At 42.1% G+C, this 27,641-nt stretch overlaps 1 protein-coding gene across 1 annotated transcript in view; it reads left to right on the forward strand.

Annotated features, from left to right (window-relative positions):
* The window catches only part of wnt1 (Wnt family member 1), a 31,128-nt gene extending 3,688 nt beyond the window's left edge, over positions 1-27,440 (forward strand). Inside the window, exons 2-4 of the mRNA XM_003216950.4 lie at positions 8,081-8,334; positions 20,881-21,146; positions 24,613-27,440. Coding sequence (XP_003216998.1) covers positions 8,081-8,334; positions 20,881-21,146; positions 24,613-25,101 — 1,009 coding nt within the window. The 3' untranslated portion in view covers positions 25,102-27,440. The remainder of the gene's footprint in view (positions 1-8,080; positions 8,335-20,880; positions 21,147-24,612) is intronic.
* Positions 27,441-27,641: the final 201 nt, after the last annotated feature.

A 27,641-nucleotide genomic window follows, 5' to 3' on the forward strand; every position in this document is an offset into this window, starting at 1 on the left:
CAGCCCTTCAAGGAAGGCTCTGCCCATTCGCCTCCTCTTCCATGGGCATCTGCTCCATAAATATAGTGAATCCTGGCAGTGAGACTCTGGATCCAGACTTCAGCCCAAACCTCTCTGTTGTTTTGTAGGTATAAGCCTGATCGCCATTAGTTTGGGAGAGATGCTGGAGTAGTCTCAATTCTACTTTACATGGTTAGTGTAAAGTCAAATTGGGCAGGTTTTACCTTCACATTGTTATTGTGTGCCTTCAAGTCATTTCCAACTTACAGTGACCCTAAGGTGAGGCTATAATGGGGGTTTATTGACAAGATTTGTTCAGAGAGGGTTCACCTTTGCCTTTCACTGACACTGAAAGAATGTGTTTTGTCCAGAATCAGTCAGTGGGTTTCCATAGCCAAGCAGGAATTTGTACTGGTCTCCTGGACCTAGCATAGTGGTTTGAGTGCTGGTCTAACACACTGGGAGCCCAGGGTTCAAGTCCCCATTTGGCAATGGATTAGAAACCCCCGGTTGACTTTGGAGAAGTCGCTCTCTCTCATCCTCAGAGGAAGGCAAGGGCATCCCCCTTCTGAACAAATCTCGCCAAGGAAACCCCAGAATAGGTTTGCTTTAGGGTCACCATCAGTCAGAAATGACTTGAAGAAACATAGCAACAAATGTTGTGCTCAGTTGTTCTCATCCAGAAAAACAAGTGAACAAGAGACACCAATTCCTATTTCCACACTTGATTCGTGACACTATGCGGCTATTCACTTTCACATACAAACACGACTGCTTCAAGACTCACCATTAAAAATGTCCCTGCTCAGTCCTATGTCACTCATTATACTGTGTAACATGATTTTTTTCCTGGATTATAAATGTCATTTCCTAATTAGTTCTATTATAAACACATGGGAAAAAGTTTATTAAATTATAATTTTTTTGTTTTAGAGAGACATCCTGTAGCACATTTTGCTATAGTTTTTCAATGAATATCTCAGAGAGTCTCAACTAATTCAACATAGTTTGTGGCAACCACAAAAATAAAGTTTCTGGACTAGAACAACTACGTACTTTCAAAGGAAAACAAGAAAAAACAAACCAAGAACAGAAAAAGTTTCAAATTTTGTTGCATAGTGTTATCAATCATACAGCTGAAGATTCAGTTCTTTGGAGTCAGCCTTTCTGAAGCAGCAGTGCTTGACCTGCAAGGTGGGCCCTCTGGGATTCTGTATTGTGTTCTGTGTGTCAGATGCATGGGATCTTAGCTGGTCAGATGCTGGCCAGATCAGCCTGGCAAGGATGGTGTCTGCAGGTGGGGAAAGGAAGGGATACACTGCAAGTGTAGATTTCTAGCAACCAATGGGAGTGGCACCCCCTCCATAGTAAAGGTAAAGGTTTTCCCTTGACATTGAGTCTAGTCGTGTCTGACTCTGGGGTTTGGTGCTCATCTCCATTTCTAAGACGAAGAGCCAGCATTGTCCGTAGACACCTCCAAGGTCATGTGGCCGGCATGACTGCATTAAGCGCTATTACCTTCCCATCGGAGTGGTGCCTATTGATTTACATGCATTTGCATGTTTTCAAACTGCTAGGTTGGCAGAAGCTGGAGCAAACAGCGGGAGCTCACCCTGCTCCCCAGATTCGAACCTCCGACCTTTCAGTCAGCAAGTTCAGCAGCAATTTAACTCACTGTGCCACCGGGGGCTCCAAATGCAAATTGCAAAGCTTTTTTCAATTTTTTTTAGTATGCAAAGTAGAAATACACCACAAAGTTCTCTGTTACAGATTTTAATGTTCTAGCATTATAGCAAAAGAAAAAAAAGATAAGCGGAGGGAGATAGATATTCATAAATTTCATTAAAACTAAACCAAATCTCTGAATACAAGTTCACTTGCATTGATTAACTACTAATTAATATTTTATCGTTATTTTGGCACAGGCTTAAAGGAAATTTGCATACTCTTAAAACACAGTACAACAAAAAAGTGCATAAGAAATAGTTATTTAGAATTTTTAGTGATGGATTGCTGGCCTCTTTTATGAGATCATCAGATGAGGGAAATTTGGGCTGTGTGGGCACCAGATTTTCGCTTTCTAAGGAGATCTATGATGCCTCACCTATTCAGGCATGTATTTCTCTTGTGTTTCATTCCTAAGGCAGGCCTTACCCATATTGCTCTGTCATGTTTTTGTATGTAGTATCCAGCATATTTGAGGATATGGGTGTAATGAAATCTTCGTTTTCTAGTGTGTTTTCAGAGCACTTTAAGCGTCGGATGTTGAATAGGAATTCTATTCCCTCCAATTTATTCTAGTATTTGAAGTGTCTTGAGTGACACATGTACCAAATATTGAGCTCCTGGAAAAGATCTTGGTGATACAAATGCACCAGTTCTACTGTGTTTGCACAATGGGAGCCCACGTGGCTCCAAATATATCCATTGGTACTCCTAAATGAAAGTTGCAGTTACATGTACCATAGCTGTAAGATTAGGTAAGGGTTTTCCCCTGACATGAAGTCTAGTTGTGTCTGACTCTGGGGGTTGGTGCTCATCTCCATTTCTAAGCAGAAGAGCCGGCATTGTCCTCCAAGGTCATGTGGCCGGCATGACTGCATGGAGCACCATTACCTTCCCGCTGGAACAGTACCTATTGATCTACTCACATTTGCATGTTTTTGAACTACTAGATTGGCAGAAGCTGGGGCTAACAGTGGGAGCTCACCATGCTCCCTGGATTCGAACTGGCGACCTTTCGGTCAGCAAGTTCAGCAGCTCAGTGGTTTAATCTGCTGCACCACTAGGGGCAGCTGTAGCTTACATTTTATATACATTTCCTCCAAGTCCCAAGCTAAGATACAGTGGAATGTCTACTACAAAACACTCCATTTTGAGGAATGTCAGGTTTAATTTGCTCTAGTTTGGATTGGTTCTGGCGCCTTCCTTGAGGGGAATATCATATCCAAAGTTTGGGTGCAAACTTTAACAATTTTCAGACTATTCTAACAATTGGTATATCCAGTCTTCAGTTATGTGTGCACCAAATGTTAGATTTCTGCATCTCCTGGAAATACTGCTAGCCATTTAAAAGTACACTTCTAAAGAAAGTACTTCAACAATTTCATCATATCTGTCTGCCATTTCGTGAAATTCTATCTATTGATGATAGATATTTATCAGTCAATGGATTTATGAGTTTTTAGTTAGTAAAGTGGCCTCAACCAAGCAACATACAGAGAATTAGCAAATCTATAAAATAATTCCCAGATTGAAGTGTCAGGCCTGTAGCATTACTAAGCAGCTTACTGTCATATAGAACTGAAGACGAGGGCTCACAGCTAACCAGCTGGAAAATAGCATCTCATTTACTTTTATTTGTTTCAGTTGAACAGGAGTTCTCTCAAAAGGCAGTTGTCTATAATTAGCATATAGTTTTAAAGGAATAATTCAACATAGCTTTAAAACACCAGGCGGGTGTCATAATTTGAGCATCTGACTATGATACTGGAGACCAGGGTTTGATTTCCTGCTCAGCCATGGAAACCCATTGAGTGACCTTGGGTGAGTCAAACACTCTCAGCTCCAGAAAACCCTGCAATAGGGTTGCCTTAGAGTTGCTATATAATGGAAACTATACTTGAAAGCATACAACAACAAATTAAAACAAGTAAAATCACCACAACAGCCTCCAGAATGGACACTGGATCATCTATTTAACCAGACAGTGTTTCAGAGAGGAGGTTTGCAAGGAAGGGTGCTGTGTGATTTCTGCTGTTAGTGCAACCCCTGGGGAGTTTGCCATAGCATTTCACAGCTTCCTTTCCTTTTGGTCACAAATTGCATTGGTAGGGATGATTTACATTTGACTGTGCTGCTCCTGAACATATGGATCCTCTCCATTGTATCAAATGTGTTGGGGCAGGTTGAATGTGTGCTGCTGGAGCTGTTGTTAGGCAGGCTCTCTCTGATGCCCAGGACCTAAAGGCATGAAGCAAAGCAACTGGGGACCACTGGGTGAGAAAAGTAACTTCACAGGCAATGTTTGCAATACCCTCCACTGCAGACCTTTCCAAACCGTGTGTCATAACACATTATAGCATGTCAGCTGATATTCGCACATCAGCATGAATGTTATAAGAAACCTCTGAGTTTATGTGAAATACGCAATAAATAGTATATCTTTAAAAATATAAGTGAAAGGTTTTGATGAGATATGTTGTGTATTTCATTATTTCATTATTACAATTTATGTGTGCATCTGTATCTCTTATAAGGGGTTGGCTTAACCTCCAGTTTGCTAGTAAAACTAAATTACTGTTTCATGAAATGATGTATGTCCCAAGAAACCCTATAAAATTCATGGAGTTGCCATAAGTTGATAGATGATTTGAAAACACATACAGAGATTACCCAAAGGCACCAGATCCCATCTTGAAAACTAACCAGTGTCGGCTGTGGTTAGGACTTGGATGGAAGACCGCCCCAAATGCTGGATGTTAAAGGCTCTATTTCAGAGGAAGGAAGTAGGAAAACCAAATCTGAATCTTCCTTCCCTAAGAACATCCTCTGAAATTCACGGGGCCACCATAAGTCAACAAGCGACTTGAGGGTATGCACATGCACACATACAGATACATATCATTATCATATATTTTACACACATCTGCCCTTCGATCCTGTAGAAACCAATACAACTTGAACCAACTCTAAAGACTGCTCCAGATCATATTCATCAAAATTTATCTTATGTGTATTTTGTTTTAGATTATGAATGATAGAATGAGAATTTTTCTTCCATCCCCAAATTTGAGCATCCCAGAGAGTGAGGCAGTGAACACTGTGATGTTAGCTTTCCCTTGGTAACTTTACCCTTTTCTTTGGATGCCTAATCTGTATTTCTAAAGGGTCATCTGAAGTTTTAAGTTAATAGACAGTTTAGGCATTTAGAGAGTGAAGAAAAGATTTCACTGCAGTGGCAGGATTCTTATTTCGAGGCAATATCCCCATTTTATCCCTTTCCCCTGGATACACCCTGGCGCAAAGGCTGCAAAGAGCTGGTAAATGAAGCAAAATGTCTTACTTCAGGTCCGGACAAACACACCTGTTAATTATATAGTCAGCCTCCTTCCAACCTCACCCTGCTCCCTATAGATGTCTTGGATGGTGGTTCTCGCCATCGCCAACTATTTTTCACAGTAATAGTTTTTTTTGTGGGTTAAACCCTTGTGCCAGCAGGACTGATGACTTGAAGGTTGGATTGCTGACCTGAAGGTTGCCGGTTTGAATCCAACCTTGGGAGAGTGTGGATGAGCTCCCTCTAGCAGCTCCAGCTCCATGTGGAGACATGAGAGAAGCCCCCCACAAGGGTGATAAAACACATCCGGGCATCCTCTGTGCAACGCCCTTGTAGATGGCCAATTCTCCCACACTGGAAGCGACTTGCAGTTTCTCAAGTCGCTCCTGACATGGAAAAAGTAAAAATAAAAAACAGCAATAGTGATGTTGTTGTTGGCAATGGCAATCCTAATACACTGGGAAGGCATCAGGTTAGGAAATATGAATGAGGCTTTTTACGTGGGCCCATGACTATTGGTGCTTTCAGCTGAGGAGCCGTAGAAGTACCGATACTATAAGAAAGGGAGAGGGGCATTGTGTTTTAAATCATCCTACCTGGCGTGATCCTGCTAAAACATTGGTAAACTGGACTAAGACAGGAATGGATAAAATGTGGCCTTGCTGTGTTGTCCCCATCCTCCCTCCCCCCAAGATGTTTTGGGGCATCTTTGTCTATCTTCAATTTATCTTACTTAAAGTTTGCATGTTTGAATTGCCACTCCTAGAAGCCTGTGGTCTCCTGGGACTGTTGTAACCATTTTTTAACAAATACCCAATTTTCAAAACCAGAAGTAAACTTTGAGCCACTTCCATTTTCTTATTTTTTTTTTGGTATCTGGCACAATTTGGAGGACCCCAAATGCAGAAAAATTGGCACTCTGGAGTCGTGAGAGTAGCCCACCCTTGGTCGAGGAAGTCAACCACGGCCCATGTGTTTTTAATGGGTTTCACTAGGCCATTCGGCATGCTCAGTATTCTTTTTGATGAAATTAATTTGAGGAAGGAAATTCTCTCACTCACTCCTTCCATATAATATGTCAGGCATGCCAAATACACCAGATTTCAGATGTATATGAAATCTCCTTTTGGCTGTGCTCCAGAAGTTTTGTGGTAGAGTCTGGCTAAAAATGGGAACACTCTGCTCTCCTCCTATTTAATAACTGGATTGGAACACCATCTATACGACCCGCTGCTATTGGGGCTTGCAAGACATCAGCACATTGACTTTTCAAAATGATTGTATAAAGATTCTGAGAGTAGCAGATGTGTCCCCCTCTTTGGGACTGACATGCAGGAATATTTAACATTGGTTTGTGGGTTTTTCACATTTGACATGAGCCTGGCTGTGCCTTTAGGGCATCAGTGGATAGCCTCTTATGAGTTCCATAAGAACTGGTTTGAGGGCCTTCTCTGTGGCTGCCTCTAAGCCCTGGAATGGCCAGCCTTAAAAGGCCTTTCAACCTCCTCCTTTGATATCTGTGTCCTACCACACAGTATTAAAGTTAATGGTCTCAGTCTCAGGGTGCATCTACAGTAAAATGAATGCAGTTTGACACCACTTTGACTGCCATGGTTCATTGCTATGGAATCCTGGAAGATGGAGTTTTGCAAAGTCTTAGCTTTTCCTATCAAAACAGCAGGTGCCTCACCAAATTCCAAACCTAATTTTGTGTGTGTGTCAGGAGAGACTTGAGAAACTGCAAGTCGCTTCTGGTGTGAGAGAACTGGCCGTCTGCAAGGACGTTGCCTACAGGACGCCCAGATGTTTTTTGATGTTTTTACCATCCTTGTGGGAGGCTTCTCTCATGTCCCTGTTTGGAGCTGGAGCTGATGGAAAGAGTTCATCTGCACTCTCCCTGGGTTGGATTCGAACCAGCAACCTTCAGGTCAGCAACCCAACCTTCAAGTCATTAGTGTTGAGCCATGACAGTTAAAGTGGTGTCAAACTGCATTAATCATACAGTGTAGATGCACCCCCTTCTCTCTCTGATAGGTTTTAGTTGATTATCCTGATGCTTTTTACAATGAAGGCAGTCTTGAGAAAGTCTAAATGCTTCATTTCTTCCATGAGTCCTTTTAAATTGCTTGTTAGTGAATTTTATGTGTTGTCTCTTTCTGCATGGCAGGGGGTTAGAATAGATGGCCCATGTAGTCTCTTTCAACTCACTGTGTTATTCTATGATTCTATTTGTTATTTCAGCTTTCATTGATTTTAATTGTTAGCCTCTCCCCAATGCTATCTCTCCCCAATGCTATCTAATGTTGATAGCGACTATACTTAATGAAACTATGCAAATAAATGGCAAACATGCAATGCAATAAAATTTAGAATTTGGGAGGTTTTATATCTGAATCCTTTAAAAATATAATTTTTCCATTTTTAATGTAAAATGCAGGTTGCTGCTGCTGCTGCTGTTGTTAATTGGATCCTTCTAATAGCATAAAAATGAACACATTTCAAATGAAAATCCAAAGCAAATAAATAAATAAATAAAATTGTAATGTAAGATTTGAATGTTCACACTGGGCAATATGCATGATGGAATCTGAATGCTTGGTGCATTCTATATATTAGGAGAAGAAAAGTTACACTTTTGGACTAAACCTCCACTGGCTATGTAATGAGGGAATTCTGCAAGCTCTCCAGCCCCAAAATTACCATTTCCAAGCTTTGCTTAGGAATGGCTCTACACGGTTGAATTAATGCACATTGACATAACTTCAGCCGCTATAGGCCAATGCTATGAAATCATGGGAGATGTAGTATGATGAGGCAGCAACAGTCTTTGGCAGAGAAAACAGAAAACCCTGTAAAGCCACAGCTCCAAGGACTCCATAGCACTGAGCCATGACAGTGGAAGTGATATAAAACTGCATTAATCTGACAGAGTAGATACACCCTGAGATTTCATCAGAGTTCAGGAGATGCCTCCCCAGTGTTTAAGCCTCTATAATTCTTCTCTTCCTCCCACACCTCCAGGGGAATCATCAATGTGGCCTCTTCCACCAACTTGCTGACTGACTCCAAGAATGTGCAGTTGGTGCTGGATCCTTCCCTGCAGTTGCTGAGCCGCAAGCAGCGCAAGCTCATCCGCCAGAACCCAGGCATCCTTCACAGCATCAGCAGCGGCCTTCAGAGCGCCATCAAGGAATGCAAGTGGCAATTCCGCAACCGGCGCTGGAATTGCCCTACCATGCCAGGGCCCAACATTTTTGGCAAGATTGTCAACAGAGGTAAGGAGGTGACAGGAGAAAAAAATAACTGGAAAACGTGTGTGTGTGTGTGGCAGCAATGGGCTACTTGTGTTTGGATTTTTTTATTCCTCTAGGTTGGGTATATTACAGGACTGGGATTATTAGTTCCTTATTTGTGTACAAATTTTGAAAGAGAGGGTATTAAATTAATTGAAAAGGAGATATAGCTGGGGGAAACTTGCTTTTTAGGCTATAAATCCATATGGCCAAACTTACTTACTTAGGCGATCCCTCGTAGTTCGAGGATGATAGTCCTCCATTTCTCGGAAGACGCCTGTGCGTGATTTTTTTTTTTAATGTGTGGAGGTCGGTGCACGGCCGGTCAACACACAGTCTTCACAGAGTGAGGTTCCAGCAGTGGTGTGATTAACACAACGAGAATGGCTTCTCAGTCTGTTGCAGCCTTCTTCCGGCTTCACAGCCATTGTAACATGTACCATGTTAACCTCCGCCTGCTCTGCCGTTGAGGTCTTTGGGTCTTCGAATTGTTCTTGATCTGGATCCTCCCCTGTGGCCACTCCTGGGAGTGCATGATTCCAGTGGTTGTGCCCTCAGGTTCACTGGAACACACAAGCCCCCTCACCACGTCAAAGTGACAATCCATCGAGGGGAATATCACCAAAAGTCCTGATTTGGCAGGGATGGTCCCAATTAGTCCTCTATTTCCTTACTTTTAAAGCTCTTATTTCTCATAGTTAGAAAAAAACTAAATTAAAATTGCCAATATTAAAAATCCATGATGTAGTCATATCTGGAATTCTAGTGTAATTATGCTTGGTGCATCTGAAAAAGTTTTAAACAGTGTAGAAAAAGGGTATGGTAAAGGGAGCCCCTGGTAGCACAGCGGATTAAACCGCTGAGCTGCTGAACTTGCTGAACAAAAGGTTGGTGGCTAGAATCTGAGGAGCAGGGTGAGCTCATGCTGTTAGCCCCAGCTTCTGCCAACCTAGCCGTTCAAAAACATGCAAATGTGAGTAGATCAACAGGTACTGCTCCGGTGGGAAGGTAATAACGGCGCTCCATGCAGTCATGCCGGCTACATGACCTTGGAGGCGTCTACGACAGCGCCGGCTCTTTGGCTTAGAAATGGAGATGAGCACCAACCCCCAGAGTCGGACATGACTAGACTGAATGTCAGAGGAAAACCATTACCTTTACGTTAAAGGGACTGAAATGACATACCTTGCAATTGTCCTGTTTTGGTAGGGACGGTCCTAGTTGATCTTTTTCATTTGCTTTTAAAATGTCCTGTTTTACTCTCCTCCTTCCACTTCCTCCCTTCATCCTCAGATTATTTTAGTTGCTCCGGGTCAGAGCTCAAAATGTAAAAATAGTTTGGGCTAATAGTGGGAAATAGAAGAAGGCTGCTTTTTTTTCCTTCCATGAAAGCTCAGGCAAAAGTAAACTGCAGCAGCATCTCTTAGCCTATGTGTTCTTTTTCATTAGTAACATTGATGGTGTTCTTGCCCATCTGTTTAAAGCAGGGATGGGCAACTTTAGTTCTCCAGCTGTTTTCAGACTTCAGCTCCAATACCCTAGCCAGCACAGCCCATTGTTAAAGATGATAGGAGGTGCAATCTTTAAAAAAACCCTTTTTAGGTGAGAAGCTGTGACCTCCAGCCAAATATTTTTCTGTGCAATCCAGGGAACAATGTAACCTTGTCATTAATGCAGAAAGGTATATTATGATATAAAAGTTTCTATGCTATACAGAAAATAGTACAAGTTAAGTGAAGCAGATTTTGTGATACATTGTTGCTTGTTTTCTGTTTCCCGATTTGGAGTCTGTTTGTGTGCATACATCATAAAAATGTATTCCTCAAGAAATAAATATATAGGTTTGCAGGGGAGTTGATGCTGTCCCCTTTCCTGTCTACCATTCTTAACCTCTTCTCATGATGAGAGACTTTTCCTTTTCCTCTTCCTTTTCCTAAATGGTGTTTTGCAGAAAAGCATGTATGTGCCTGTTCACCACAGAACCACACGACCGATTCCAGCTCCAAAGAATGGTGGCCAGAAGGCAATGTGCTGTGGGCCCATGACACTGCTGCTCTATGATTAAAATTAAGTAAGGTTCAACTGGCCAGCCTCAGCGCTTGTCTGACAGCATCTGTGTGAAAGAGATGCTGTCAAAGAGTTGGCAAAAGAGAGATCTGGCTCTTCTAAATGATCTCTGTTAAAGATTTCTGACTTATGCTCATATTCTCCTCCCATGTCCCAGTTTGACTAGGACAGTCATCTCACTTTTTCCTCTATCATCCCACTTTTTTCACTGCTCTTAAAATGTCCCATTTTCTCTCTCCTCCTGTCTTACATTAATTTTTAAAAATTGAATTTAAGATGCAAAAGTAGTTTTCATTCAATTAATCCAGTAGGTGGAAGGGAAGAGGAGGATGTATTCTTGCCCTTCCCCGTAAAAGCAAACTGCTGCAGTTTCTCCTCTTTTATGTGGTCTTCCTCATTAATACTGCTGCTTGAAGTGAGTGTATCTGGAAGGGAGTGGGCAGTGGAGGGATGGGTGCAAGTGGGTTTTTGGGTGGTGGATGAGTGAGTAAAGTGGGCAGGTGGATTGATTTTTGGGCAGATGGATGGATTGATGGGCATCAGAGTGAGCGTATGGGTGATTGTGCGAGCAAATAGATGGGCATTTACAGCCCATGCGGGGACATGAGAGAAGCCTCCCACAAGGATGGTAAAAACATTTTTAAAAAAAACATCAGGGCGTCCCCAGGGCAACGTCCTTGCAGACAGCCAATTCTCTCACACCAGAAGTGACTTGGTGCAAGTTGCTCCTGACACACACACACACACACACACAAAGCAGAGAGGCTGCCTACCAGTAAATCAGGGGTGCAACTATTATGCGAGGAATTTGAAAATACCGAAACCAGGACCCAAAAATAGGGGGGGTGACTATTATGTGATGGCAATTATTATACAATGAAATACTGTTTATTCCTTTTGTGTTAAAATCTAGTTGGTCAATCACATTTCTTCCCTTCTCTTTTCTTCGTGATGTAATAGTTTAGTACAGGCATGGGCAAACCTCGGCCCTCCAGGGGTTTTGGACTTCAGCCAACCCTGCTGGCTGTTAAGAATTGTGGGAGATGAAGTCCAAAACCCCTGGAGGGTCAATGTTTGCCCATGCTGGTCTAGTATATGCTCACAAAGTTGAAGAGATCTTGTCAGACTAAATTCTCAAAGATAATTCAAGCTGAAGTAGCATTATCTCAATAGACCAAAGTTTAATTGTCCCAAATCTCCATCTACCTCAGAGATAACAGTAAGCAGTAAGGAATCCAAGAGGATTTCAATACTTTATCCCATAAGAAAAGTATAGGAACCATTTTAAAAAGGAGGGTAGGGTAGAGTTTCTTTGTTTGTTTTAAATAGAAGTAGGGAAGCATAAATTTTATTTATTTATTCACCATATTTGTATCATGCCTTTCTCACCCCGGAGAGGACTCAAGGCAGCAATTTGACGCCAAATAACAATAAACAATTGCAATTAAAACCAACAGGAATGATTAAAAACAACAATTAAAATCACGCCAACCCAAACCATAATCCAGGGCCATTCCATTTGTCAAGAATGTTGTTTTATAGTCACTTATTGCACTGCTCCAGTTACTTGTCAAAAGCTTGGTTCCAGAGCCATGTCTTAAGTTTTTTCCTGAAGGTCAGGAGAGAAGGGGCTGATCTGATCTCATTGAGGAGGCACTTCCATAGTTGAGGAGCTACCACTGAGAAGGCCCTTTCTCTTGTCCCCACCAACCGCTCCTGCGAAGGAGGTGGGAGCGAGAGCAGGGCCTCCCCAGACGATCTTAATCTCCGAGATGGTTCACAGAGGGAAATGAGAATGATATAGGATTGTTTTTATGTTAAAGTATATAACACTATATAAACAGCAAGAGGTAGCATGGTGTAGTGGTTTGCATGTTGAACAAGGACTCCAGGAGACCAGGGATCAAATCTTACTGGGTGAGCTTGGGCATGTCACACTTTCTCAACCTGAAAAGAAAGCAATCGCAGACCTATCCTAAACAAATCTTGCCAAGAAAACCCTGTGATATGTTTGCTTTACTGCTGATTTGAAGGCACACAACAACAAAAAACAAGGAGCAAGAATGCAAGATTGCATGGGAAATGTTTGGAGGTCAGTATTTGGTGCCAGTAAATATGGGTCTTCCAAGCCTGTTTGGGCCCCATCACTCACCATTATTCAGACTTGGTTTTATTTCTTCAGTGAAACAATACAAAATGAAACAAAAGAATGTGCCACAAAGTCTTTCCCACAGGAATGTACTCTCTGCATTTCCCTTGGCATCCAAGGGCATTCAAGAGACAGGACAATTTAGAGCGAAATTACCAAAGCCAACACATAGTGACTGCCTTCCGTAGGGAGGAACCACAATAAGAAAGATGGAGAAGAGAGTCAGAAAGCCCACCCATCAGGTTGAATAATGGACCTGAAAATAAATGTAACCCTCTGCAACTTCACACCCTGGAGATGATGATGATGATGATGATGATGATGATGATGATGATGATTATAACAACAACAACAACACTTTATTTATATTCTGCTCTTTCTCCCTGAGGGGACTCAGAGTGGATTACAACATACACAGATAGGCAAACATTCAATACCTTGAATACACTGGAATAACAATGACATACAAATACACAGAGCTAAGGTAAAGGCTTCCCCTTTCATTTCTGGCTTTCTGGAAGCAGAGCTCCACTCTGACCATGGGGAGGTACTCTTGTTCCATTTCTAAGCAGAGGAGCCTGTTTTCCGTAGACACCTCCTGGTCGTGTTGCCGGCATGGCTGCATGGGCGCCTTTCTTACCTTCCCGCTGAAGCAGAACCTAATGATCTACTCACATTTGCATGTTTTCAAACTGCTAGGTTGGCAGGATCTAGGGCTAACAGCAAGAGCTCACCCCAGCCCACGGCCTCAAACTGCCAACCTTTAGGTCAGCAGATTCAGCAGTTCAGCAGTTTAACCCATTGCACCACCACAAAATATGTGCTTAGTAAGCTTATAAGCAGTAGTATTTCCTTTTCATGGGGCTACTCTGGAAGTGTAGTCCAAAAACCAATGACTGTCATGCTATTTAGTAATTGTGGATATGTGTTTCTGTTTTCAAGGCACCTGTCGATTTATGGAGACCCAATGAATTTAACGTGGTTTTCTTAAACAACGAATCCTCAGAGGTGGTTTTGCCAGTTTTTTCCTCTGAAATATGGCCTACAGCAACTGGTATTAATTGGTGGTCTCCCATCTAAGTACGAAGGGTGGTTCCCTGCTTAGCTTCCAAAATCAGACAGAATCTGTCGGCTTTAGGGTATTTATTTAGCCCTAATGTTATAAATCAGTTGCACATGCAATGATCCAAATTCTCCCAAAACCTACCTTTTCAGCAACACAGGCACCTGCATCTTTACCCAAAGTGAGAGGCCAAGTGGAAATGCATACAGCAATCTTCTTTAGCTGGATACATCTCCGATCATCCCGCATCTCTCTGGGAACATGGAAATGGCTTTCTTAGACAAGGAATCCTCAGAGGTGGTTTTGCCCGTTCCTGTGAAAAATAGTGATGTAAACTCTGAACCAACATTTCCAAGCTGCCTCCAAAAAGTAACTTATCTAAACTAGGTATTATGATTTAATAATAATAATAATAATAATAATAATAATAATAATAATAATAAGAAGAAGAAGAAGAAGAAGAAGAAGCTTTATTTATATTCTGCCCTATCTCCCCAAGGGGACTTTATTACATTTTAATAATAATAATAATAATAATAATAATAATAATAATAATCTTTATTTATATTCCGCCCTATCTCCCCAAGGGGACTTTATTATATTTTTATAACATTATTACCTCCTGGAATTCAGAAGACCATATATGGCTGTCAAACAGACATGCATCATTTGCCCCCCCCCCCCAAAAAAGTTAAGTTGTATGTACTAAGAAATGGCAATTGACTAGTGAACCTCCTGACTGACTGTGGGATCTGAACCTGGATTTTTCTCATGCTAACCTGTATCCCAGCACAAGGGTAATAGGTGTTTGTGAGGGAGAAAACCCTGGAAATGTAAGAGTGATTCAAATTATATAGAGAAAGCATTTTGGCTCTGCAGCTCTTGTGTGCGAAGAAACCCTCCAGGGATCAACATATAAACAGCACAGCATATATCCTAACAAATTAACAGCTGGGATTTGTACATCAGGCATCATGTATTTTTTTTAGATTTTATAGTAAACTTATTATTATTATCCTTCCCTCTATTCCCTAGTATGAAGAGGAAAGACATTCCTTTCCCACAAACTCTAGGACCGTGTTACTCTAATATGTCTCTGGTTGCTCTCATCTCCCTTTTCTTCCCAGAAAAAGAAATCAACGGACCTTTTTTTTAAAGGGGATGCCAGCATTTGGAAATTAAAATATTTTGATTTTAAAAATTGCTTCCAATGTTATAACATTCTTTAGGTTTTGGCTCTCAAATTTTACTCCTAAAATTTTATTTAGGAACCTGCCTCACTGAAGTCAGCAAAATACATTATTTACCTCATTTAATTGTTTAATTCATACTCTCTTTCTCCCAAAAAAATGAAATCAATAGTATACCAATAATCTATATATATAAAAGGGTAATGAAATTTCGGCCTAGGACAAAACAACAAAACTACACATCCCAGAAACACTAAACTTGGCAGCACAACCCCTCATCCATGCCTCTACGTTCATACAACAAAAAGAAAAGAAAAATAAAGTCCTAATTAGAGGGAGAGGAATAATTGTTTTTATCCAATTGCTGCCAGGCTAAGCTCTCTGCCCACTTGGTCTCCTAGCAACCCACTCAGCCCAGGGGACAGGCAGAGTTAGGCCTCACTGCCTATAAGATACAGATTATCTGATTTTAACTGGATTATATGGCCGTGTAGACTCAAGGCCCTTCCACACAGCTATATAACCCATTTATAATGGACTTAATGTAAGGTAAAACCTTTACCCTTTACCTTAACTACCACCAATTCCTCAAGACTTTATTTCCCATACCACCAGACTTCGCCACAGCAACGCGTGGCCGGGCACAGCTAGTGTATACTAAAATATTTAAATTATTTATGCTATTGAAATACTCATTCAATCAAGTTTAAATTACCACCTGGTAGTCAATAAGCAGTAAAGCATTTCAAAACCATGGGCAATGATAGGCACGGAGCTGTTGAAGGCCTGTCTGAATACAAAGCTCTTGACTTGATAATGGAAGGACCATAGGGAGGGAGTCTGGGTTCTTTGCAAAGATGTTGCTCAGTCTGGGAGCGGACACCAAAAAGGCCCTGTATTGTATTTGCAGGAAAACATGAGAAGGCTCACTTTTGCAGATCTCAAAACCTGTATAACATTGTACAAGGTATGCATGAAACATCAATGAATTTCATATTTAGCTTTGGAGCCCTCAGTGGCGCAATGGGTTAAACCCTTGTGCCAGCAGGACTCCTGACCGACAGTTCAAATCTGGGGAGGGTGGATGAGCTCCCTCTGTTAGCTCCAGCTCCCCATGCAGGGACATAAGAAAAGCCTCCCCCACAAGAATGGTAAAACATCAAACATTCGGGCATCCCCTGGGTAAAGTCCTTGCAGATGGCCAATTCTCTCACACCAGAAGCGACTTGCAGTTTCTTGCAGTCACCCCTGACATAAAAAAAATTAGGTTTGAGTCCCATTTCCAGGATATCTCATCACGTATGTACAGTACATGCAAATTCAGATATTTTGAAATCCAAAACAATCCAAAATCCAAAACACATCCAGTCTCAAGCATCTCAAATATTTAGATAGACAACTTGAATATGCAAGGTTACATCCTCTTATAGGATTACTGGTACAGTAGAGTCTCACTTATCCAACATAAATGGGCTGGCAGAACATTGGATAAGCGAATATCTTGGATAATAAGGAGGAATTAAGGAAAAGCCTATTAAACATCAAATTAGGTTATGATTTTACAAATTAAGCACCAAAACATCATGTTATACAACAAATTTGAGAGAGAAAGTAGTTCAATATGCAGTAATGTTATGTAGTAATTACTGTATTTATGAATTTAGCACCAAAATATCACGATGTATTGAAAACATTGACTACAAAAATGTGTTGGATAATCCAGAACTTTGGATAAGCAGGTGTTGGCTAAGTGAGATTCTACTGTACTTGCAAAAAAAAAAAAAACCCTCATGTAACAGTAGGAAAGAAGCTTCCTACACTCTTTTAAAGGATATCTCTACTAAGGTAGTATCTATAATGCTGGAATATTGTCATCATTGTCATGTGTCTTCAAGCCAGACCCTATGCTTGGTGTCCCTATTCTGGAGTGTTTTTAGCAGGATTTATTCAAGGGAAGTTTGCCATTGCCTTCCTCTTAGGTTGAAACAGCATGAGCTGCCCAGGATTGCCTAGTGGGTTTCCACGGCACAGGAGAGATTTCAACCCTGGTCTCCTCAGTCCTATTTCAGTAGTCAAACCACTACACCACACTGGCTCCCTTCCAGGGCAATCCTGAAATGACTCATGTAAAAACAAACAATATCCCCCTCATCTATCGTTGTTTTTAACCATGTACAAATCCTGTTGAGAATGTGCAGAGCAATGGGGGTGTGATTTTCTAAGTCCTATTAGGTTTATGCTGGGCAAGAAGGGCAGTATGACTTTCCCCACTTTTTTGTATTCCATGGAAGACTCTTCTCCCACTGTCTCTGGAAGGATGGAAATCTGCTACACCAGAAAGCTTGTCTCAGTGTCCCGTGCCTCTAATCTGGATCTAAATTATTTCTCAAGCTGTCCCTGACACTTCTCCAGAATTGCCTCCCTCCACATACCAAAAGATTACTACCATTAAGTTGGAGAAAATTACACTACTGGTTAAGGCAGCCCCCACCCTTTTTATCCGGCAGAAGGTTTTTCCAGTGGTTGTAGCTGCTCTGTATGGTTTTAAAACAGAGTGTGCCACATCTTCCCCTTAGTTATTTCTTGTTCTCATTGCCTCAGTGGCTGTAGAATGATTGGACACCCATTCCCTGGTTCAGTGGAAGCTAAGCACAGAGGCTTCAATATGTCACCTCCTGTCTTGACCACTTCTTACTCCCTCCTCATCTCTCCTCCTCCCTTTTATATGGTCTTGACTGGATTGTAAACTAAGGCTGTTATACTTTGGACAGATCATGACACAACGTGAGTCCCTAAAAAGGTTATAATGCCTGGCATAACAGAAGGCAGTAGAAGAGGAAGACCTGAGCAGGATTGTTGATGGTGAACAGTCTTGGAGGACTTTCATCCACAGGGCTGACATAAGTCAAAGTTGACCTAACAGAAAAAAACAACAAAGATATGGACTCTGTTGCTGTTTACTTTTTACAACAGCAAAAAACAAAAAAAAACAAAAAACAAAAAACACACACAGAAAGACCTGAGTACCTAAGATGTTGTACACATACTTTTTCTGTCTATGAGATTTACAATCATATATGAAGCAAAACTTAGCCCCCAAGCCTCTTCCAAACAGCTGAATAAAATCTCACATTTCTTTGAACTGGAATATATGGCCATGTGGACTCAGATAACCCAGTTCAAAGCAGATACTGTGGGATTTTCTGCCTTGATATTCTGGGTTATTTGGCTGTGTGGAAGCCCCCCCCCCCCCCGTGATATTTATGGCATTGATGGCTTAGTTCAACAGTGTAATTGGACAGTTTTACTTGGTGGAGGTTATGTTTATAAAGAACTGTAAAGCTATTTATACTGTGAGAATGTGAAGAGACCACAGGCAATCCGCTTCCCATGTGTGACTAGGGAGGGGATGGGAAGTTAAAACCTCTAGCCCCAGTAAAACTCTACATATAGAGGTACCTTAAAAAAATAAAAATATGTGTCATACACAAAGACCATCTAATCTGGTTCCCTATATCAGCATATTTCTTCTTCCAAACAGATTGACTTATCTCAGTCATACGGCGAGAATGGGAACAAAGTGTTAATAAATGTATGTTGTGCATTATGTGTTGTGATTGTGCATCCTATATTGTGCAGTGTGCAATGGCACCTAGGCACTGACACGTTGCCTAATGTTGCCATGTTGTGTAGCGCTCATGTTGCAAGTCTCTGTGTGCAGACAAGTATTTGCCATAGGATATGTGGGATTGCAACCGGAGAGAAAGAGTCCATTATCAGCTCATTTTGGTGGTCTAGTCAAGGTGAAGGAGGCTGTATCAAAGTATAGCAGGGCTTAATAAATATTGCTTATTTGGACTACAACTCCCACAACCCCTGGCCAGCATTGCCACCAGCTGGTAGGCTGGGGAATTGTAGTCCAAAAATCTTTCTCAAGTTTTGAAGTTCGCTGCGTTTGACAGAGTCCTCTCTTGAGGCTCAAGGTAGGACAATGGTGAAAATTGTGTATGACTGGAAATAATAATGGAAGAAAAATATTAAAACGTGTACCGGCAATGCCCAAGCTGCAAACATCCACATTACAAACAACTCCTAAAAGTTAAGAATGGGGTGAGGCAACAGAAAGTGCGGGAAATCTACCCCTAGGAAGGGAAATTCACTCCTGGAAAAGTTATCACGGGGAAAAGGTGTCTCCACTGAAGCTTTCTCACCAATCCTTGTTTCACAGCAAGCCAATTTTTTCAAACTAATTACCACAGGGCAGAAATTGAGGTGAAATATTCTGAACAGGAACACAGATAGTAAACACCACATGAGTGTTAACCCTTCCCTATGCTATCCAAAACTAAAACATTTTTTGGGGCTGGAGCTACACTTAAAATATGAACCTGTTCAGGCTTACATACAAATTCAATTTAAGAACAAACCTACAAAACCTATCTTGTTCGTAACTTGGGGACTGCCTGTATATTAAAAATTCATACCAATGTAATATGAAAGATAATGCTTCCTAGAAATACAGTCCTGCAAACTGATAGGAAAGAAGAGAAGCATGAAGACACAGATGAGATTCAGAGAAATGCAATATAACCCAAACATCCCCGCTCTTGTGTCTTGTGGCTGATCACTTCTGTTCCCAACATTGTAAAATCTGTAACCTGTCAATAATATCACATGCCCTATCACGCCTGTAGGGGAGCCCAAGAGCTTTACTAGCAAACACAACCTATCCTTCTGTATTTTGCAGCTAGAGATGAAAAGGAAATGCCTTCTGTGCTGATCTCCAGTGCTATATTTTTGTGCAAATCAGGGTTTGGAAATGTAAAACTTACCACATGTTGTTGGATTTCAACCCCCAGCAGCCTTAGACAGCGTAAGGCAATAGGAATGAATGTTGGGTGCTGCAAGCTTGGCACCATTTCCACTCCTATACAGAAGAAGCAAATGAGATCATGTGTGCATGTGGCTGCGTTGTTCCTATTGCAACGCTACATAATTGCCCTAACACTATGTATCTTGTTCTAATCCTACCTATGTTTACTCAAAAGTGTTACTGTTGTAGCCAAGGAGGGCTTGCTTCCTTTTAAGCACTTTGAATGTGGCCTCCACAAGCAACTGTCATTTCCAGTCACTGGACAAACACACATAAACCTGTCAGAAGTCACATATTCTAATATCTTGGTTCTCAACCGTGGGTCCCTAGATGTTTTTGGCCTACAACTCCCAGAAATTCCAGCCAGTTTACCAGCTGTTAGGATTTCTGGGAGTTGAAGGCCAAAACCATCTGGGGACGCACAGGTTGAGAACCATTGTGCTAGTAGATGCTGTACAAAAGGAGCATGAGAGGCTGGGCTGAAAGAAGAAAATAAGTATTGGAACAACTTCTTGCTAAAGCCTCTGAAGCTATTATCACAGGAATGACTGAGAAATTATATTGGTTCAGCTTGTAAATTTAACGTTTCCTCAACATGCAAGCTGGAACACAGTTATAAGGAAATATTTTTCCTTATAGTGATGTGGGGTTGTTGTATGTTTTCCGGGCTGTATGGTCATGTTGCAGAAGTATTCTCTCCTGACGTTCGCCCACATCTATAGTAGGCATCCTCAGAGGTTGTGAGGTATACCTCACAACATCTGAGGATGCCTGCCATAGATGTGAGTGAAACGTCAGGAGAGAATACTTCTGGAACATGGCCATACAGCCCGGAAAACATACAACAACCCTGTGATCCCGGCCATGAAAGCCTTCAACAACACATAGTGATGCGGTTCACAGGTCAAAATATTCATATTAAACTGTATAATGGGGAAATGGTACACAAGTTTGAATGTTATTAAAGAAATAGCTTGGGGATAAAGTGCGCGTTAGGAAACATTTGTATTAAGACAAGGAAACATGAAAGTAAATATGAATTTTCACATGCTCTTGGTGTTTTTAAAAACTAAAAGGCAAAATAATATTGGAATGGGACAAACAGAATTAATGTTATATCTCAGAAGGTGCAGTGCTTGATGCTGCACACTGATGTGCCATGTCCTCTCTTGTCTCCAACTTCTAGGTTGCCGAGAAACTGCTTTCATCTTTGCCATCACTAGTGCCGGGGTCACACACTCGGTGGCCCGCTCTTGCTCAGAAGGCTCCATTGATTCGTGCACCTGTGACTACCGCCGGAGGGGCCCGGGTGGCCCGGACTGGCACTGGGGTGGCTGCAGTGACAATGTGGACTTCGGCAGAGTCTTTGGACGAGAGTTTGTGGACTCCAATGAGAAGGGGCGGGATCTGCGTTTCCTGATGAATTTGCACAACAATGAGGCAGGACGTCTGGTAAGGCTCTATGAGCTAGCAAGTGTATATAAAGATGTGATAGAGATTAGAATTACCGGTACTTTTTGGATTATAGATCCTATAATCCTATTGACAGCATGACCAGTGGCCATTCCAGCTGTGAGATTCTGGGAGTTGTCCAAAACAGGTCCTCTTCCAAGGTCTGTCCATGACAATGATATAGGTATGTGAGAAAGTGAGCAAGGGAGAAATAGAGAGGTGAGGTCAGCAGGAGTTGACTGGTTGGTTCAGAGGTTTCTGTTATTCTCATATATACATTTAAACTAACCATCCTCATTCTGAACTCCCCCTGATGTGTTATATCACAATGCCCAGTTCCTATCATTCATAGACTGCCTAGGGATTTTAAGGTTATGCTCTTACACAGTGGTTCTCAACCTGTGCGTACCCAGATGTTTTGGCTTACAACTCCCAGAAATCCCAGCCAGTTTACCAGCTGTTAGGATTTCTGGGAGTTGAAGGCCAAAACATCTGAGGACCCACAGGTTGAGAACTACTGCTCTTACACATTGGCATTGAGGGAGGCAAGTTGGAAAAAGCCGATTCCCTCTCGAAAATATCCCTAAAGTACATACTTCCCAAGAGCTAGCATGGCATAGTAGTTTGAGTGTTGGATTAGGACACTGGAAGACCACAATTTGAATCCCTTCTCAGCTATGGAAAACTTTAGGGTGGGTTCACTGTCTCAGGCTCAAAGGAAAGCAAGGGCCTCTTTTGGATAAATCTTGTCAAAAAGCCTGTGATAGGGTTTCCTTAGGATTGGTATAAGTTAGAAATGACTTGAAGGCACACAACAATCCCACTTCCTCTGCTATCAAATCAGTCTCTTTAAGCAGTTGTCAGCATATTTGCTCTTAAATTTATCTCCCCATCAATATTTTACACCATCACTCTTAATAAATCACACACTGGGTGCATCTCTCCTCCACTCCTCCCACATGTCAGCCTTTGTATACTTTAAATCAGTTTGCTAGGAAATCCAAACTGACCATATCTATTCAGGAGGATATTTAATAAAGGGCACAATTAGAGGTTGGCAGAGTTGCTTTTGTGTTATTGGAATCCCCCAGACAGTCTGGCCATTGGCAACTGTAAATAACTCTAGTGATTCATTAGGGGTTTCCCTCACATAAAAAGGTAAAGGTTTTCCCCTGATGTTAAGTCCAGTCGTGCCCGACTCTGGGGGTTGGTGCTCATATCCATTTCTAAGCCGAAGAACCAGCGTTGTCCATAGACACCTCCAAGGTCTTGTGGCTGGCATGACTGCATGGAGCGCTGTTACCTTCACACCGGAGCAGTACCTATTGATCTACTCACATTGGCATGTTTTCGAACTGCTAGGTTGGCAGGAGCTGGGGCTAACAGCGGGCGCTCATTCTGCTCACGGGATTTGAACCTGGCACCTTTTGGTCCACAAGTTCAGCAGCTTTAACGCACTGTGCCACCAGGGGCCCCTTTCCCTCACATAGGCCCCATTAAAAGTAATGGAAGCTGTACAAAATCACACAGGAGTGTACTTGCACACCTTTTGTCTTGTCAGTGGTGTGGTGGGTAAGAAAACTTCTCAGTGGCTCAGAGCTACTTGTCTTTTGCTGTCACTTTGAAAAGTGCCACAAACCTGCTTGCCTGTCCCCAGATCTATGCCAAGAATATTTGGCCTAAAAAGAACAATTTGCATGCTAATGCAATGCACTTTGCACTTTCTGCATGCATGGGGACATAGTCTTCTTGACAGAGGCATGTGTGAACTTCTCTAACAAGAAAGCTATATCTCTGTTTGCATTTTTGCAAGGAATATGTTACTACTGCAGGGAGGGAGGAGGGAGACAAAGGTGGCAGCAATGGAAAGGTGGGGGTTGTGTGGGGGATGTCCGCTCCCCACAAAAGGTGGGGAGGTATCCTTTAGCGGGCAAGCCCTATGCATGCTAGTCAAGGCCAGAACCACACGCCCGCCTGCCATGTGGGCTCTGACACATCTGGAAGGAAATTGTTCCAATTCTTCTAATTGCAGTAAAAACCCTTCTGGAAGAGAAAGCTGTGGGCTTGGAGAGCCATAGCCACATTCCATGGGAAGGAGGGGGCCTCATGGTCTGCCAGGGGGATAGTTCCCACTTGCAAGGAAAGGGTGTGGGGAAATAGAGAAATGGGCCCGCTGAGAGGAGGGCTTCCCATCACAGCTCTAAAGAAGAGGAGGTGCAAGCTGAACAATAGGGATACCATGGCAGGATCTCAGCTCACTTCTAACCTGGTTGGCATGACTGATGCTTAGGCATGCTGGGAGTTGTAGTGCAACAACATCTGATGGACACCAAATTGAAGACTACTATTCTAGCATATAGCCAACTGCAGTCACTCAATGAGATCAATTCCAGGAGAGAAAGGACACATCGCTCCATGGCAAGAATAATGCCAAAGAAAATGTTGCATTGTAGACTTCAAAGCACTTTCATGTTTACCAGGAGTGAGTAAACTGTGAGTCTGTTACTGTACAGCAGCTCCCATGATCCATGATTGGTTATGCTGGCTAGGGCTGATGGGAGTTATAGCCGAAAAATGTCTGGAGCGTGAATGTGTCCACCCTCATACACATAGCAGCTAGTTGGCACTAGCAGTAAGGCAGAAGGAAGACTAAGAATAAGAAGTATTAGGTTACCTGTAGTCAAGCAATCAATGGGCAAGGCAAGATTTGATCTTTAGATTTCCTCGTTACCATCTCAGTACATCTTGGTTAGTGTACTTTAGAAATGTTCAGCAAAAATGTAATACAGTGGGTCTTTAATATCTACTACAGTTTGTTCCATGACTCCTGTAGATTCCATAATGTGTGGATGCTGAAGTCCAGTTCTATACAACATAGCAGTAAAATGATACACTCGTTATAAAATTTCAAAATCAAAGTTTGCTTTTTGGATTGTCTTTTTTGAATATTTTCAATCCATGGATGGTCCAATCTATGGCTGAAAACTCTATAGATCCAGAGGTCTGGCTGCATAGTGGTAACATAGTATTAAAAGTAAACTACTCATAAAAATAAAATAAAGACAGTAGAGTCTCACTTATCCAAGGTTCTGGATTATCCAAGGCATTTTTGTAGTCAATGTTTTCAATATATCATGATATTTTGGTGCTAAAGTCGTAAATACAGTAATTACAACATAACATTACTGCGTATTGAACTACTTTTTCTCTCAAATTTGTTGTATAACATGATGTTTTGGTGCTTAATTTGTAAAATCATAACCTAATTTGATGTTTAATAGGCTTTTCCTTAATCCCTCCTTATTATCCAAGATATTTGCTTATCCAAGGTTCTGCTGGCCCATTTAGCTTGGATAAGTGAGACTACTGTAGTAGTAAATAGTAAAAAAATAACCTTCGCAAGCTCTGCAGGGAAATTCTGCTCCAGTCTCTCACAGCTTTTGGTGTCACTTTTGTTGTCTTATAGACTGTCTTCACAGAGATGCGTCAGGAGTGCAAGTGTCACGGGATGTCAGGCTCTTGCACAGTCAAGACTTGCTGGATGCGGTTACCCACTTTCCGGACAGTGGGGGACTTCTTGAAGGACCGCTTTGACGGTGCTTCTCGGGTTATCTATGGCAACAAAGGCAGCAACCGGGCCTCCCGGGTGGAGCTGCACCACCTCGAGCCAGAGAACCCGGCCCACAAGCCCCCTTCCCCTCACGACCTGGTCTACTTTGAAAAGTCACCAAATTTCTGCACCTACAGTGGCAAGACAGGCACAGTGGGCACAGCAGGTCGCTCCTGCAACAGCTCCTCCCCAGCCCTGGATGGCTGTGAGCTGCTGTGCTGCGGGAGGGGGTACCGGACCCGGATGCAGCGAGTCACTGAACGCTGCAACTGCACCTTCCACTGGTGCTGCCATGTCAGCTGCTTGAACTGCACCAATATGCAAGTGTTGCATGAGTGCTTGTGAGCAAGGAGAGAACACAACAAGGATTTTCTTTACCTCCATGGAAAACAGTGACACTCCTCATCTGATAGCAGGCTTCCCTCCATACATCAAAGCCTTGCCAACAAGACAGCTCTCCTACCTCCTCTGTGTACGTACACACACACCTTTCTCTACAAGATTACAGTGTCCTCTGTTGGCCCAGGAAGGCCAACTCCAAAGTCCTGAATACTACACAATTGGCAGGACTGCAAGAAGATGCTCAAGGGAACTAAATGGGGTTTACTTCTGACAGTAGCAGTATTTAAAAAACTCGGAAGGCAGAGTAGAAGGAGCAATGTAGTATATTTCTAGGTGAGGAAGGTGCCTGCCACGTTAACAGCAAAGTGAAGTGTCAATTTCTTTTACAAAATAAAAAGGAGGTGCTGCAAAATGGAGCCTGGTGGGAAACATGTGAAACTCACAGGCTGAATTTTGCGCATCCTTGACTGACCCAGGTAATAATATAGTATATGGGTGTATTTCTCTATGGCTTTATTGCCCTTCTTTTAAGCAATGAGTCAGTGGAAAGGGTACGCTCCTTGCTTGGGCATGGTGTTTGTCCCCTGCACCAGAGCCTTCGCTAGTTGTGTGTGTGTGTACATGTATGTATGTGTATGGGCTTGCCAGATAGTCGACATTGTCACTGCAAGGCTTTAATTTGAACCAGATCTCTTCTTCATCAGGACAGAGCCACTGTGATCTTCAGTACTAGGACTCATTGCTCCCAGATTATTTAACTCTATTACCATTATTTTGAGCCTCTGGTTATTGTTGTTGTTGTTCCTGTAGAACAGTGGTTCTCAACCTGTGGGTCCCCAGATATTTTGGCCTACAACTCCCAGAAATCCCAGCCAGTTTACTAGCTGTTAGGAATTCTGGGAGTTGAAGGTCAAAACATCTGAGGACCCACAGGTTGAGAACCACTGCTGTAGAACAACAGAGGAAAGAAATATGGGGGACTGTCTCTAAGTTCATCTATGGTGAACAGTGGACAGCTTTTCCACTATACCAACCAGTCCTCCCATGCTTAGTTTAATGTCATGTTCATAGGATATAACTTCTATGATGTGCCTGGACAAGTTAATTGTGTGTGTGTGTGTGGGGGGGGGGGGTGCAGCAACCAATGGTCAGTGGCCATCCTGGTTGGGGATTCTGGGAGGTGTAGTCTCAAATATAAGTTTCCCAGGCTCCCTCTCTGCCATGCCTGTATCACTGACATGTAGCCTGGCACTTCTCATTTTACATATGAAGCACAGCCTCTGAGGACTTTATTTCTTATAGATGAAACACTGTACAAGATTGCTAAGTGTTGGAGGGATTATGTATGTATGAATGTATGTATGTATGTTTAAACACTGCTTTTTGTTTACCTACCCCCATTAGAAACTCAATGTGTGGAGCATAAGTGGAGCATTACATGCAGGCACAACTAAAGTGTATAAGGGTACTTTCAACATTCCACAATTATAGTAAAAAGATTCCACTTTAACTGCCATGGCAACATTCTATGGACTCTTGGGATTTGTAGTTTGGTGATGGACACCAGAGGAACTCTTTGGCTGAGGATTTTAAAGGCAGCTCCCAGTATTCCATAGGAAGTTGCCACTGTAGTTAAAGTAAAATCACAGCACTTCAATTCAGGCTCTAGTCTAAACCCAATCCAGATGTCTGGAGGCCAGGTAAGAATACTCTTCAGGTGCCCTGAAACTATTCTTGATGGAACAAGCATAGGAGAACTCTGTGATTAAGTGTGTTCTTATCACTTAAGGACAGCTGGTAAAAGTTACAATTTTGTGGGAAGGGTTTCCCCAGGTTTTGCACTCAAGGCTTTGGGTTAAATCCCTTGGTGCTCCATTTGTACACAACTCTGTGGCAACATGGTGTTTTGACCTGTTAAGGACTGCCCATGTTGAACTTCTAAGCACTTGTCAAATTCAGAGAAAAGCAGGGAATTCCCTTTGATTACATGGTGTTACATGTCTTTACAACTATTCCCAAATGCCCGTGTGTCTGTGTATTCATGTGTGCATGCCCTCCAGCCTTTGATCATTTTGCCAAGGAAATGTTAGTAGAAAAATATTGGTTTTTGTTTTACAGCTGTAATTCCCCCTTCACTCTAGTCTCACCAAACTACAAATCCTGTAAGTAATATGCACTGAAAAACTTGTGGGGATCGCTGATGACTTTTGCAGATGTCTGTAAATAAAATATTTATTGTTACCATTTCATATTCTTGTAGGCCTGGACTAAGGTTCTTGCTACTAGATTCATGTTTCTAGCATTCTAGAGAAAGAATAAAGTATATATTTTTATCAATCCAACTGATTTGAATGGGTCTGCTACATTATAAAAAACAGCCAAGTACTCAGTCGACTGATGCCAAGTTACCCTGCACTGGTATTCAGCAGAGCAACACAAGTTTACTTGGCACGCTTGTTGACATGGATTCAGATTTCAGCACTTTCACATTTAAGTTGACCTTTCGGCACAGGTCATGGAGTTTTGCCTGGCAATTCTGATTC

Source organism: Anolis carolinensis, chromosome 2, assembly GCF_035594765.1.
Source record: "Anolis carolinensis isolate JA03-04 chromosome 2, rAnoCar3.1.pri, whole genome shotgun sequence".
NCBI classification, from domain to species: domain Eukaryota; kingdom Metazoa; phylum Chordata; class Lepidosauria; order Squamata; family Dactyloidae; genus Anolis; species Anolis carolinensis.